Source organism: Cladophialophora bantiana (genome assembly GCF_000835475.1).
Source record: "Cladophialophora bantiana CBS 173.52 unplaced genomic scaffold supercont1.5, whole genome shotgun sequence".
Taxonomy (NCBI): Eukaryota; Fungi; Ascomycota; class Eurotiomycetes; order Chaetothyriales; family Herpotrichiellaceae; genus Cladophialophora; species Cladophialophora bantiana.
In genome coordinates this window covers 486,360-499,198 of record NW_015971579.1, presented here as the reverse complement: position 1 = coordinate 499,198, position 12,839 = coordinate 486,360, and the positions used below count along the sequence as shown (strand labels likewise).

General features: G+C 51.6%; 3 protein-coding genes across 3 annotated transcripts; 2 read left to right on the top strand and 1 right to left on the bottom strand.

The window, feature by feature from the left end:
- Nucleotides 1-228: 228 nt before the first annotated feature.
- Z519_03770 (uncharacterized protein) lies at nucleotides 229-1,567 on the top strand (the record flags this gene model as incomplete). The annotated part of the gene is made up of 4 exons (XM_016761517.1): nucleotides 229-671; nucleotides 717-1,034; nucleotides 1,088-1,356; nucleotides 1,416-1,567. 4 exons carry the CDS (start codon nucleotides 229-231, stop codon nucleotides 1,565-1,567), a joined length of 1,182 nt encoding a protein of 393 aa, XP_016621855.1.
- Nucleotides 1,568-2,389: 822 nt separating this feature from the next.
- Nucleotides 2,390-6,820, top strand: Z519_03769 (uncharacterized protein; the record flags this gene model as incomplete). Its single annotated transcript, XM_016761516.1, has 1 exon — nucleotides 2,390-6,820. One exon carries the CDS (start codon nucleotides 2,390-2,392, stop codon nucleotides 6,818-6,820), a length of 4,431 nt encoding a protein of 1,476 aa, XP_016621854.1.
- Nucleotides 6,821-10,798: 3,978 nt separating this feature from the next.
- Z519_03768 (uncharacterized protein) lies at nucleotides 10,799-11,824 on the bottom strand (the record flags this gene model as incomplete). The annotated part of the gene is made up of 1 exon (XM_016761515.1): nucleotides 10,799-11,824. The coding sequence occupies one exon, from the start codon at nucleotides 11,822-11,824 to the stop codon at nucleotides 10,799-10,801; it is 1,026 nt and encodes a 341-aa protein (XP_016621853.1).
- Between the last annotated feature and the right edge of the window lie 1,015 nt (nucleotides 11,825-12,839).

Sequence of the window (12,839 nt, the reverse complement as noted above, 5' to 3'; positions counted from 1 at the left end):
TGATATTCTCGATGAAAGAGAAAAGGCGTCCTGATGCTTGCGTCTGCACCTTTGCCTGGCAAAAGCCGAGTTAAGGCAGACGTTGCCTCGTATTCGCATTCCCGCTCGCTTACAGATCGATTTGTGTTCGTTTGGTTGTGTATCCTCTTCGTCAAATATGTCACGTTTCCTTCGCCCTGTTCCCTATATCCTTGCTCTTCCGTGTACTCCTGCATCTTTGTCTCAGTAATGGATCCCAAGTGGTTTCCTCCTTCAGATCGCCCCTTCCAACCTGGCGAACGAAGCGTGTTCGGCGCGAGCGCCATTTGCATCGCTACCCTGTTGCTCCCGCAAGGTCAGTTTCGCAATATAGTCGCCATACCCCCGATTCTATGGATTATCTTCAACCTGCGACGTCACACTGCCGGGAAGCTTGAAGAAGACTATATGACTGCCATCAATGTCTGCATGATCTTGATCAGATGGCTCGATTTTGGAGTGCTGCATAAGGCGGAGCACACATTTCGACGAGTAAAATCGGACGATACAACGGAGACTGCGGAGGACATACAAAAGATGACTATCTGGCAGAAATTCTGCTGGAATCTTCAACTTTTCGCGACGATGCGTGGAATTGGTTGGAATTGGCGGGTCAAGAACGTTGACGAGGTCCCTCGAGACATTTCTCGCAGGTGGAGAGCCGCTTTTTCGTCCCTGAACTCGTCTGACTAAAGCAGTCGATTTGTCCTAGAGCAGGTTGCCAGAGCCTCATACTGCTTTCTTTACATGGACATTGACGAGTGGTACATGCGTCGGACACCTTTTGGAGACGGCACCAGTCCTGTTCCCGATCTCTTCACCGTCCCACTTTGGCAACAGATTCTCCTGGGATGGTCTTGTGCCTTCCATAGCGGTTTCACAATGGTCTTCGGTTATTACCTGGCCGCGGCGGTCGCCGTCGGTACTGGGCTCTACACGCCTCAATCATGGCCCCCATTCTTCGGTTCGTTCATCAAGAAGGGATACACCCTGAGGAACATTTGGGGTTCCTGTTGGTGAGTGGAGTCCCTGCATCAAACCACCAACCTCGTCTTATCGGCTTTCCAAGGCATCAACTGCTTCGTCGAATGTTTGAGAGTGCAAATTCTGCTCTTCTGCGGCTCTTGAGGGTCCAAAAGGGTACTCTCGCCTCACGGTATGTACAGCTATACAATGCTTTCTTGGTGTCGGCCCTTATCCATCATGCTGGAGCCCTCAATTGCCCGTATTCGTCCTTTGCTTGGTGTCAGTTCTATTTCTTCATGATTCAGCCGGTTGCAATCACGTTCGAAGACCTTGTCATATACCTGGGCAAGAAAACGGGCTTGAAGGACACCTGTAAGTGTTTGTGTCCGCTCTGTGCCCAGTGCAGGACAACCCAATTTGACCTTGTGCAGGGAAAATTAGAGCTGTCGGGTACGTCTGGGTCGTCTGTTTCTTGAGTTATTCTCTTCGATATGCAGCCAAAGGCCTTCTGGCCGCTGGATTGGGCGGAGTTAGACATCCGTTTGTGGACAAATTTAGCATCACAGACCGACTGTTTGGATGAGGAAGCATGTCTTGATCGACTTGATGGTTGTGGACGGGTGTGTGTCTTTGGTGTGCTGGCAGTTTGCGCCACCTGGCGTTCTGTAACTTGTTGAAGGGGGATCTCCTCTCCTCTCCTCTCCTCGTGATGTAGCAGTAGACAGCCCACTCAGGCAATGGCCATCAGATCAGCGGTCAGAGATGACTGCAGAGAAGACTTGCATAAAGCATCAGTGACGGCCACTCGGAGCATATTCAGTTGGGGGTCATTGGGGGACCGAGATAGACGAGGCGGGTACCTGGAGGAAAGTCGCGTGCGGCGATTACAATTGACGCGTCCCTGAAGGCAGAGTGGAGGTCTCGGGACGAGAGAGCACCAGAGGGCACCGTAGGCCAGTTAGTGGCCGCGGATCGGCCTGCAACCTGCAACACAACTCACAAGCGAGAGCTAGTCACCCATAGTAGGCCAACCTCAGACCTCATCCGGCAGCCCAATCCAATCTCGTGCCTTCCACATTTGATTGACCTGCTTGTTTGATGTTCAATGTCTTCATTGTCATGCCTTTTTGCGACCCTCTACGATCGTCTGCCCTGTGACAGAGCCATTGCCCGTCTACTGCTCAGGACAGCGTGCCACCAGCAGTCCCTACACCACCCTTGATGCCGCAGCCACAGGTGGCAGTCCAGAACCATTGCCCGGCATCCTGCGTTGGCCGCTCTACCAGCTACCAATCACTTATTCTCGCCAACCAGACTGCAGTTGGACCAACGGACAATGAGAGAGGGCAAGGCCGATTTGCCCTTTTAATCTCTCCCTTCTTTTCTCAATCCTGTCGATCTCAAGATGCCTGCTCGCACCGCCGACCCTCCAGACGATGTCCCCACTACTAGAGCAGTCGACGGCTTGGGTCTCAAGGTCACCAAAACCCCCAAGCCTCCGTCCAGCCCAGCCAAGAGAGAGGAGAAAGAGAAGACCAAGGCACAGGATGTGACCGAGCTGAAAGACTACCAGTTGGGTGATTGTCTGGGTAAGGGTGCTTTTGGCTCTGTTTACAGGGCATTGAATTGGGGCACTGGAGAGACTGTTGCGGTCAAGCAGATCAAGCTGGCAGATTTACCCAAAAGCGAATTGAGGGTCATTATGTTGGAGATTGACCTGCTGAAGAATCTTGACCATCCCAATATTGTCAAATACAACGGATTCGTCAAGACTCCCGAGACCCTCAACATCATTCTCGAATACTGCGAGAACGGGTCCCTGCATTCAATTTCCAAGAATTTCGGCCGCTTTCCCGAGAATCTGGTTGCTCTCTACATGTCCCAAGTACTCCAAGGTTTGGTCTATCTGCACGATCAGGGCGTCATTCACCGCGATATCAAAGGTGCCAACATTCTAACCACCAAGCAAGGACTGGTCAAACTGGCAGATTTTGGAGTGGCGAGCCGCACCACAGGATTACATGAGTCCAGCGTCGTGGGAACTCCCTATTGGATGGCCCCCGAAGTGATCGAGTTGACAGGCGCAACTACCGCTTCGGACATATGGAGTCTGGGTTGCACGGTGATCGAATTGCTCGATGGGAAACCGCCGTATCACAATCTCCAGCCTATGCCTGCTTTGTTCCGCATCGTGAACGACGACCATCCTCCCCTACCGCAAGGTGCATCACCCGCTGTTTTGGACTTCTTAATGCAGTGTTTTCAAAAAGACCCAAATCTGAGAGTCTCGGCCAAGAAGCTATTAAAGCATCCGTGGATAGTGAATGCAAGAAGGACCAATTCGGACAGGCCAAAGAATTCCACTGAATATGACGAAGCGATAAAGAGTGTTCAAGAATGGAACGAAGCTCTTAAAGATTCTCCAAATGGCAGCTCGATAAGAAAGAACTCCAATGCGTCGACTGCCAGTCCAATACCGGTGGCAAAGGACATGCTCCGTCCCACCAAATCTCAAACCAAATCTCCTATTCCCCTCCTCAACAAGGATGACAACACAACTAGGTTCTGCTCCCTCGAAGATGAGGACAACTGGGACGATGACTTCGCCACTGCTATTTCACCGAGCACTTTCCAGTTGCCGCACCTGAGACCTCACGATAACTTTGGAGGCATGTTGTCTTCTGAGAGATTGAAGGCATTCGCCACCATGGAGAGCGCGCTGGGAAAAGAAAACGAGGCCATGGAGGACAAGGATTCGACACTAAAAGCTCCTTCGCCTGCTGAGGTGGACACAAATACAACTGTCCGACTTGCAAGCGCCGCGCCGGCGAAGAGGCCAGAAGTTCGTCACGCGAGGCACAAATCTGAAGTGCCCCCAAAGACCAAGGCAAAGCCCACACCAATGCCTCGCAAAGCTTCGTTGCCCTCTGCTCGTCAGACCACGAATCTTTCCAAAAGCAAACCACCGCAGCCAAAAGTACAACAAGATGAGCCTCCAACACGACGGTACCGGGAGAGTTCTGTTGAGGATTTCTCCGACATCGTCCAAGGGAACGAACTCGCCTTGGATACCAAACTGGGCTTGATGCGGTTGGAAAGCGAGGTACCATCCAAAATACTAGATTCGCCCAGTGTTACCGATTTGATGCAGAGTATGAGACCACCAAAGACTGGCGGCAGCCTCAAGAGGCATCCTGCACCCAGAAACAAACTGTCCATGCGAAGGACACGATCTTCCATCGAGATTCAACGTTTTGCTGAGAGCGAGCAAGATGAGGACTTCTCAGACGTCTTTGCACAAACGCCTGCAGTGTTCGAGAGAGCTGAGAGCGAAGATGGCTCCGAGCTAATGCTAAACTCGAAGATATCAAATCTATCATGGCTTCCAGATGCCGAAGACGAAGACGATCCTTTTGCCCAGCTCGAGGAAGGACTGCCAGAAGTTGACCTAGAGTCAAACATTGCCCGAGATAAGCATGCGCGACTACGAACAGATGTGGAAGTTCTAGTAGGCCAGTTGAAAGTCATGCAAGACGACGATGCTTTATTACAGATCTCCGAGGATTTGATGAATTACTTTGACCTCTTCTCGGACACAAAAAGCGTTATCATCAGCGCGCATGGCCTCCTGCCGATATTGGAGATTTTGGAAGACTGCATGCGCTTGGACATTGTCCTCAATCTTCTAAAGATTGTGAATGCAATCATTTTCAACGACGAGGAAGTTCAGGAGAACCTCTGTTTTGTCGGAGGGATCCCAAAAATCAACAAATTCGCTTCTAAGAAGTTTCCACGGGAGATACGTCTCGAAGCTGCCGCTTTCGTCCGGCAAATGTACCAGACGTCCACCCTCATCCTCCAAATGTTCGTCAGTGCCGGCGGTCTGACGGTTCTGGTTGATTTCCTAGAAGATGACTATGACGATGATCGAGAATTGGTGCTGATTGGAGTCAATGGCATCTGGAGTGTTTTTGAACTCCAAGGCTCGACTCCAAAGAACGACTTTTGCAGAATATTATCTCGGAACTCAGTTTTAGAGCCGTTGTCGCTCGTCCTGAACCGGGTTCTGATGGAGCCATCGGATTCCGGAGATCAGAAAGAACTTGCGGACTTGTGTGAGGGTCGCATTGCTAGCATCTTCTTCGTCTTCTCTCAAGCAGAGAATTATGTCAAGGAGCTGGTCGCTGAACGGACAGTTTTGCACCGAGTCCTGAAGAATCTCAAGAGAATGGCTCCGGCACACCAGGTAACGATGTTGAAATTCATCAAGAACTTGTCGATGTTGTCAACCACGCTGGACGCGCTTCACAATTCGAACGCTATTGACGTTTTGTCTGAACTCCTGAGCAATAGCATGAGCAAGCCGCATTTTAGGGAGATGTCAAATCAGATATTGAACACCATCTACAATCTCTGCCGTTTGTCAAAAAGACGGCAAGAAGATGCAGCACTCGTTGGTATTATTCCGATCCTCATCAAAATTGTCAAGCAGGAGAAGACCCCCGTCAAAGAATTTGCGCTACCAATTCTATGTGACATGGCTCATTCTACCAGGGCTGCTCGCCGTGAGCTTTGGCAGAACAAGGGCCTTGCATTCTATGTCTCGTTACTCTCGGATCCATACTGGCAGGTGACAGCTTTGGATGCGATCTTCACCTGGCTTCAAGAAGAAACGGCTCGGGTGGAAGATCACTTGCTCGAGAATCAGAATTTCATTTCCGCGATCGTGGCAGCGCTGACTAGCAGCAAATCAAGCTCATTTGAAAATCTTCTAGAGCCCCTGCAGAAATTGCTGCGACTGTCGCCACCTCTTGCAGCATCGATGGCGAGAAGCTCGCAAATTTTCGACACCTTGGGCCAAAAGCTAAGTCACAACAAGCCCGCAATCCGTCTCAACCTCCTGCGTATCATCGGCAGCATCTGCGACTCGACAGAAGAAGGCTGTTTCCTCCTCGACCAGTACGGTCTCTACGATGTGATTAGAGAACTTTCATATTCTGATTCTGCGGTCCTTGTCCGCAGCATGGCCAGCGAACTCATCCGATCATGCGAGGAGACTGATAACGTGAGCATTAAAAGTGGGCAGGGTGGTAGTTCGGCGACAAACGGTGCTCGAAGAAAGCATCCTGGCTTCCAACGCCGTACCAGCTCTACGACGCCACCTCATCTCCTCGACCGTCAGATGAGCATGCCTACTTCTCCTCAGTTAGGCCGCTCGGAGCGAGCCAGCATGAACATGTATGATCCTCCTGTCGCGCAGACGCCGCGACGACAGCGCAACGGCGTGTATGTCAATGGTACGAGCGTGATGCGGCCTGCCAGTCGCGACGGTTCGACGTACGTGCGCGAGAACTCTCCAGCATTTGTCATGCCCAGCCTCACGCGAGCAAACACAGCCAGTGTCGTGACGGAGATGACGGTGAATAAAAGCAGGCTTCCTCGCCAGTCGACAGTAGCCCCAGGCGTGGTAGGACATCACCGTCTGTCACGCCAAAGTACACGAGAGAGCATCGTTGGGTCAGCCAGGGGATCGACGGACAAGGACTCGGGTTCAGCAACCAGCACAAGAACGTATCAAGGACAAAGCAGTGCTGGAAGCACGCCTGGAGCATCGACTCCTGTGTCAGAACAGAGAGCACGGAGAGAAGCGAGACACGCACACTCTAGCAGTATCAATCAAAGCCGAAATTCTCACAGCAATAGCAGCATAGCAGGCTCGAGGCCTGGTTCCGGCCAGAGCCAGGGCCAGGGGCCTGGGTCAGGTCAGATTGAAGTCACGGTGGCAAGGAGGACGACAGCTAGAAGACATGGGACGTGGGATGATCGGTGGGGTTAGATGTCTGGCTGAGAGTTATGTGAAAATGCATGGCATGTGGACCTTGACTATGTGGTTAGGAAGCTAGTTGTTTTGACGAGCAACGAACAACGAACTTTGGGAGGACATTTAGAAGGTACAAACACGGACGTCGGTCAATGATTGGTTGTCTTCCGTGCACAGACAAGCCGTAATGGAGAAGGAGCGGAGCCGATGGAGCCGTGCTCCTCATCGATTTCCGTGCAGATGAGAGAAGATGGGGCGGCTTTGCGCGTATCTTCCTGTCCCTACTGGATGAACTGTGAGAAAAGAAAAGAAAAGAAAGGCATGCTGAGAGAACAAATGGAGTCAAATTCGTAAGACCGTGGACGGGGTGAGCTGGTCAGCAAGGGTGGCCATTCGTCTAGTGATCTCCCCATTAACTTACCATCCATATACATATACCATATCTATTTCTGATTGCGCTAATCGATCAAGATTCTTTAGGAGGCAATACCTAATGCAAGCCTGCCCTCCACGGATGCATCGCCCAGAGGCGGAGCCGATGATGGCTTGTGGCGGGCAATGGGACGTAATAGGAAGCGAAAAATAAAGTCAACAGGGGGGGGAGGCTTGTGGTGGCTGGGACGTCCTGCGTTCGAGTGAATGAATGGGTGAATACGCATTGGCCCCATCCGGCCTTTGCCTGGTAGAGGCATCGATGTCGCATCTGGTGTCGATTATGCACAAGTAGGGCACATTGGTGACATGGTAGGTGAAAATGTCCGGACATCTCGCCGACAAGGGGTGGGAGGAGGAGGAGGAAGAAAGGGGAAGCAGGCTGAGCCTTGCGTCCAAAGTCAGTGCCCCACAGCTGCGCTGGATGGCACGAGGCTGTAGAGCCCCTGATGCACCACCCAATGACCCTCATCTCCCCCCCTTGACCCTACCCCTTGTGCTCGCCTTGTGTAGTATGTACATCGTCCGTAGGCAACACCCCCCCGTAATACGGTACCTCGTACTCCATGTAAGATTTTCTCCATACAAGAATCCTCCATTGTCACCGTGGTGTGGGGTGCCTGTCCTCGATGTAGCTTTGCTAGAGTCCCATGTAAACAAAACGAGTTGGGTTAGTTCTGTAACCAACCGTGTGTGCACTGTACGGGCCGCACTTACGCAGTGCCCGCATCACGACTCGAGCAGGCCAGGGAAGTTGGAAGGAGTAGGTAGGAAGGGGCTAGTGACTTGGTTATCCGCTCAGTTCTATATAGTTGGCTGATTGGTTGGTTAGGTTGGTCGCTACAATGCCCTGTAGCCCGGTCCTGTCTTCGTATCCATGCGGGTAGGCACTTACCTGTTCGGTCCTTGTCTGTCTGCTGGTACGAGGTATACCTGTAGAAGCACTCCGTACTCTGTGCGTCACCGGGACCTGGCGAAATGAATATTTCTTCCTCTCGTTGTTTTCCCCCCTTCTCCATTCTGTCGGGGCAATAGTCCAACTAGAATACTCCGTATGGTATTCTATTTCTACGCCGAGCGTCGTTCCGTCCGTCTGAATTCCTCCGCCGGATATATCGTTCCGATGCAGGAGGCCACAACTAGCTGGTACTCCGTACGAGTACTACGATCATTGAACCTTTTCTTTGTGTTTTACTCTAATCAGTAAGCTAGTTTCTGCTGTTTGATGTGGAGGTTACGCGGACGGGATGTGGGTGCAAAATACGAAGATTGATATGGAGAACGTGTCTCTGGGTTCGTTCTACAAAGCACTCCGTACGTGGACTCCAGATGGAGTACCGAGTACATCAGCGGTGAATTGGTGAGCGAGTTAGTGATCTCCTTTCCAAACTAATCAGCGATCACTACGGTAGGCAAGTGGCTCCATCCCATCTAACCAATGGGTTCCCCTCTCTCTGGTTTTGAAGACGCCCGGTGAGGAAGCAAAATAGATCCTACACACTACTCGTAAGTAAGTATTGTTCTCGCAGGCTCGATCAAACACAAGGCAAAATCAGCCTAGGTCAGACAACGTGTGGACTGACTTCTTGACTTCCTTCCCTCCCCTTGCCTTCGTAGTGCGCGTCGACAACCCTTGTGTTCTGTTTCCGTTCTCACCTTCTGAAAGATCCAGGGAAATTGCACGAACCGGAATGGGTAGTGTCTTCTGAGCCCCCCCCCCCTCCTCGCGCACTGAATACGATGGATGATCCAATACAGAGTACTCGGTCGGAAGTAACGAGCCGATAGGGTCTCAGATGTCGCTCTCTATGTTTGCACGAGCACGGCAGCACGGAAACTCAGCTAAGTCATGCGAGGCTCGGATGTGATTGTGCATAATTCTAATTTTTTTTTCTTGCTCTCGCTGTCTTGGTAGTGGTGGTCGCTGATCAAAAAATTTTGAAGGAATCTAACCAGACCAGGGAGCGTCGGGAAGCGCGGGACGCAATAGAAAGCGCAGTTGAGCGATTTGTCGAGCAATAGCCACGGCTCGAGGTAAGCAGACGCCATCGTGTCATGGGCCGGTCAGCCAGCCAACCACGGCGATCCGTTTGCAGCCGGACCGCTCTGTTTCTATCTATCTTCGTGGAGTCGTTCGTCGGTCCGGGCAGCAAAGCCTTCCTTCCATGCATGCGGTGGCAGCTAGTGGCTGGCAAGGGCCAGAGGTCGGATCCGATGCGATCTACCGAGTAGGTAAGAAAAGGCCTCTAGGCGTGAGTGGCGCCACATGGATTAGTTTCCAGGGATCGCGGATTGGATCGACTTATTGAAGGGAGAAGATCAAGTAGCCGCGGCTATATGCCAGTGGGTCGTGCTCTGAACAGGAACAGATCGTGCATCAATTTGTCTCCTTCAGCACTCTGCCGTGATTATGCTAGTATGTGGTGGCTGCTCCGGTGGAAAGGTCGATGAGGCATTGACGCTTATTCCGTATTCCCTAGCTCTTTGGCGACTTCTTTCCCACGGGCCGTTCACACTTGGCCTCCCAACGTTTTATGTTGGATCATCACGTCGTCATAAGTTCGATTATCAATCTGGGAAGGGCGGGACGATGCTCGTATAGCTTGCTCATCGCCGATGCCTTTCTGGCTGAGAAAGTCGGTCGTAATATCAGAATCCATGCTGTGTTTGCGGGCTCGTACGTAAGAGGAGACTCTGTAATCAGTATTGCAGTCACAAGTCACAGCGAGATTCATCGTAGTATTCGGCAGCGGGGCGTAGGACATGGCTGTTTTGCTCACAACGCTGGTGGTCCGCTACAGATGTATGGCGGCTATCGACTTCACCGCAGTTGCTGATGCCTGACCCTATCGTCTAGTGCTGATGGAGTCCCCGTGGGTATCATATCCGGGCACTGTCTAGCGGCTAATCCCCGCCAATCCTTGAACGCTTCTGTTGGGGGAAACGTCGACCACACTCGGACGGTGAGGCGTGAGATTTGCAGTATGTTGTCAGGCTCAAGGATTTGTTGCAAGTCACGTTGGAAAGGTCTTTGGACCTTGACACTGGGATTCGGATATGCCACGCAAACAGCAAGAGAAGCACATGTCACCGTCGCCCGTGGTAAGAAAGTGAGGTCAGATCTCAAGTTCCCTTCCGATTATTCAGGACGGCCGAGCTCAGGACAAGCCGGAAGATGCACCCCATCTTTGTTCGCCAAAGTAAACCTGCACTCTTGTCTGTAGCAGAAGTCTTGGACATTGAGTGTAGAGTGACATCAAACACCGGCATTGAAGAGCTGGTTGGGATGATTCAGGTCAAGGAGGATTCCGGCAGGATCGCGATGGAAAGCACGCCAATCAACAAATTCACGAAATGCATGTGAAAGGAAGGAACAAGAGGTTACCGTTCGGTGATCATCATCTGGTATCATTTAGACTAAAAGAGATACATTCGGTGATTTTGAACATTTGCTCAGTAAGATTATAGACCAGTATGCAGTAGGTGGGTTTGGAACACGCAATGCCATGTACATCCCCCCATTATCAAAACCCGCCAATCCATCCTTCGGCAACCAAAGCCTTAGGAAGAGGAAGCTTCGTCCAAATCGAAGAAATCGTCAACACTGAGGGCGCTGTAGTCGTACACCACAATCCCCCTGTGACTCGTGGTTTTCTCTTCCGCGGCTACTTCCTCTGTCTCCTCTGTCTCCTCAGCCGCAGGACTCAAACCCGATGAGTGCACATCATACTCTTCCTCAGCATTGGTCGATTCATTGACTGCAAAGTCAAAGGGCTGATCCATGTGTTTTCCGAATGGAGAGAACATATTTTGGAGAAATGCTTCGTCAATCGCCAAGTAGTCTTCAGGTGCAAGTTCCACTCGGGGAGTTGCCTCCTTGTTCGACAGGGCGTGTGATTCGTCCTCGGGAAGCGTTGTTGATGGATTCAGGAGATCTTCCATCAGATCCCGCTCATTATCTGTTAGGCGCATTCCATTGAACAGGTGTCCAAATGGCCCAGAACGGAATTGTTCACAAATGGCGGCGGGAGTTGGGCAACTGTCCGAGGAAGCAGGAGAGGACGATGTGTCGGTAATTAGAGATCCTGGAGAAGATAGGGCGTCCTCAATGATATTGGGTGGAGACATCTGAGATGTCGTGTCCCTTGGTCTCGATTCTCGGTTGGGCACATCGGAGACGGTATAGCGATGGCGATCCTTGGGATGGAGATGATGAAGGTAGTTCCTCAAGATAGACGGCTCAATGAAGCTCGGAAAGCAGGACTTGGTCGTTGTTGTCTGCTTACTCACGTTTGGTGCGTGGCTAAGGGGTTGAGATTCCGAGTTCGCCCTCTTGGTGCCGCGGATTTTGATATCCTCAAACGATGAGGATGGCCTTCCATATTGAATTGGTGCCGGGGTCGACAACCGATGGCGCCGTTGTTCCAAGCTCGGCTCACTGAGTTGTCTTTGCTGACGTCCAAAAGACTCATTGACAACCTGAACACTCCCCGAATCCAGCCTCCTCCTCTTGGGAGCTGGCTCATGCCATTTGTTTCCCAGAGCTTCCAGCTCTTTCTGGGGAAAGAGAAGGTCAACAAAAGACATGATGCCCAGAATGACTCGAGATATACAATCCCAACGGCCGGACTTGCTTTGACGCTGGAATAGGCCCGATGACTAGTCAAGAACAGTATATTTCGGATATGGGAGACGGCAAAGGATTCCAATGCTGCTGGGGGAGAAATAGAAGAGAAGGACGGAAAAGGGTTTATAGCAGGAGGTCCAAACTAGCGAACTAGAGGCTGTGCTCTTGCCGGTTCCCGTCACCAGGGTTTCAATAATACTTAATCTAAGTATGCTCATTCCCACCGGCCGTAGACAAGGGGGCCAGCCCATGTGCAATGCCATTCGGACCGAGTCGGAAATAGGGCTTGAACTTGATGCATTGCCAGGACATAGCCAGAGGAGCATACCTAGTAAGCATCGGAAGAGGGGAGAAATGTTCTTGGGCCAATTATTCCGGGGCTCCAGGGGCTGGCCTCTGCTGCCAGAAGCTGGAGGCAAACTGCTCCACGTCAGATGGTGCTCACTGAGCCAGAGCGTAATAGCGACCAAAGTTAGTGAGAGTAAGCTGACGAATGAGCCAACGGAGGATGGTAGAGCGGTCGACAAACAAGGGAAAGGCTCTGCAGAAGAAACATGACGGCGTTGCTTCGGGGCGACCTCCCAAAGACATGGAGACTCCGTAAAATCCCCGTCCAAACCTTAGAATCAAAGGCTCAAACGCCATCTTTTTCAGGAACCCCTCTGGGGTGGGATTTGAGGAGTCTGCATCCGGGGGTGGCGATCAGGGTGTCAGGAGAGCCCAGGCTTTCCAAGAAACAAGATAAATGCCAAACCAGAGTTGAAGACACACGGCCCAAAGGGATTCCCCGTTGGAGGAGTCGATCAGTTTGCCCCAGGCTCGTATCAAGGCTGCTGGCAGTGGCCATCGCGATCCCGCATCTCAAGTGTTGGATTCCCTCTCGTTTCGAGAAGCCTATCCGCGATGGCATCGCCGCACCTCTCGTCCTGGATGTCGATCTAGATTGACTTTTTCTCTCAGGGTTCTCAAATTTTA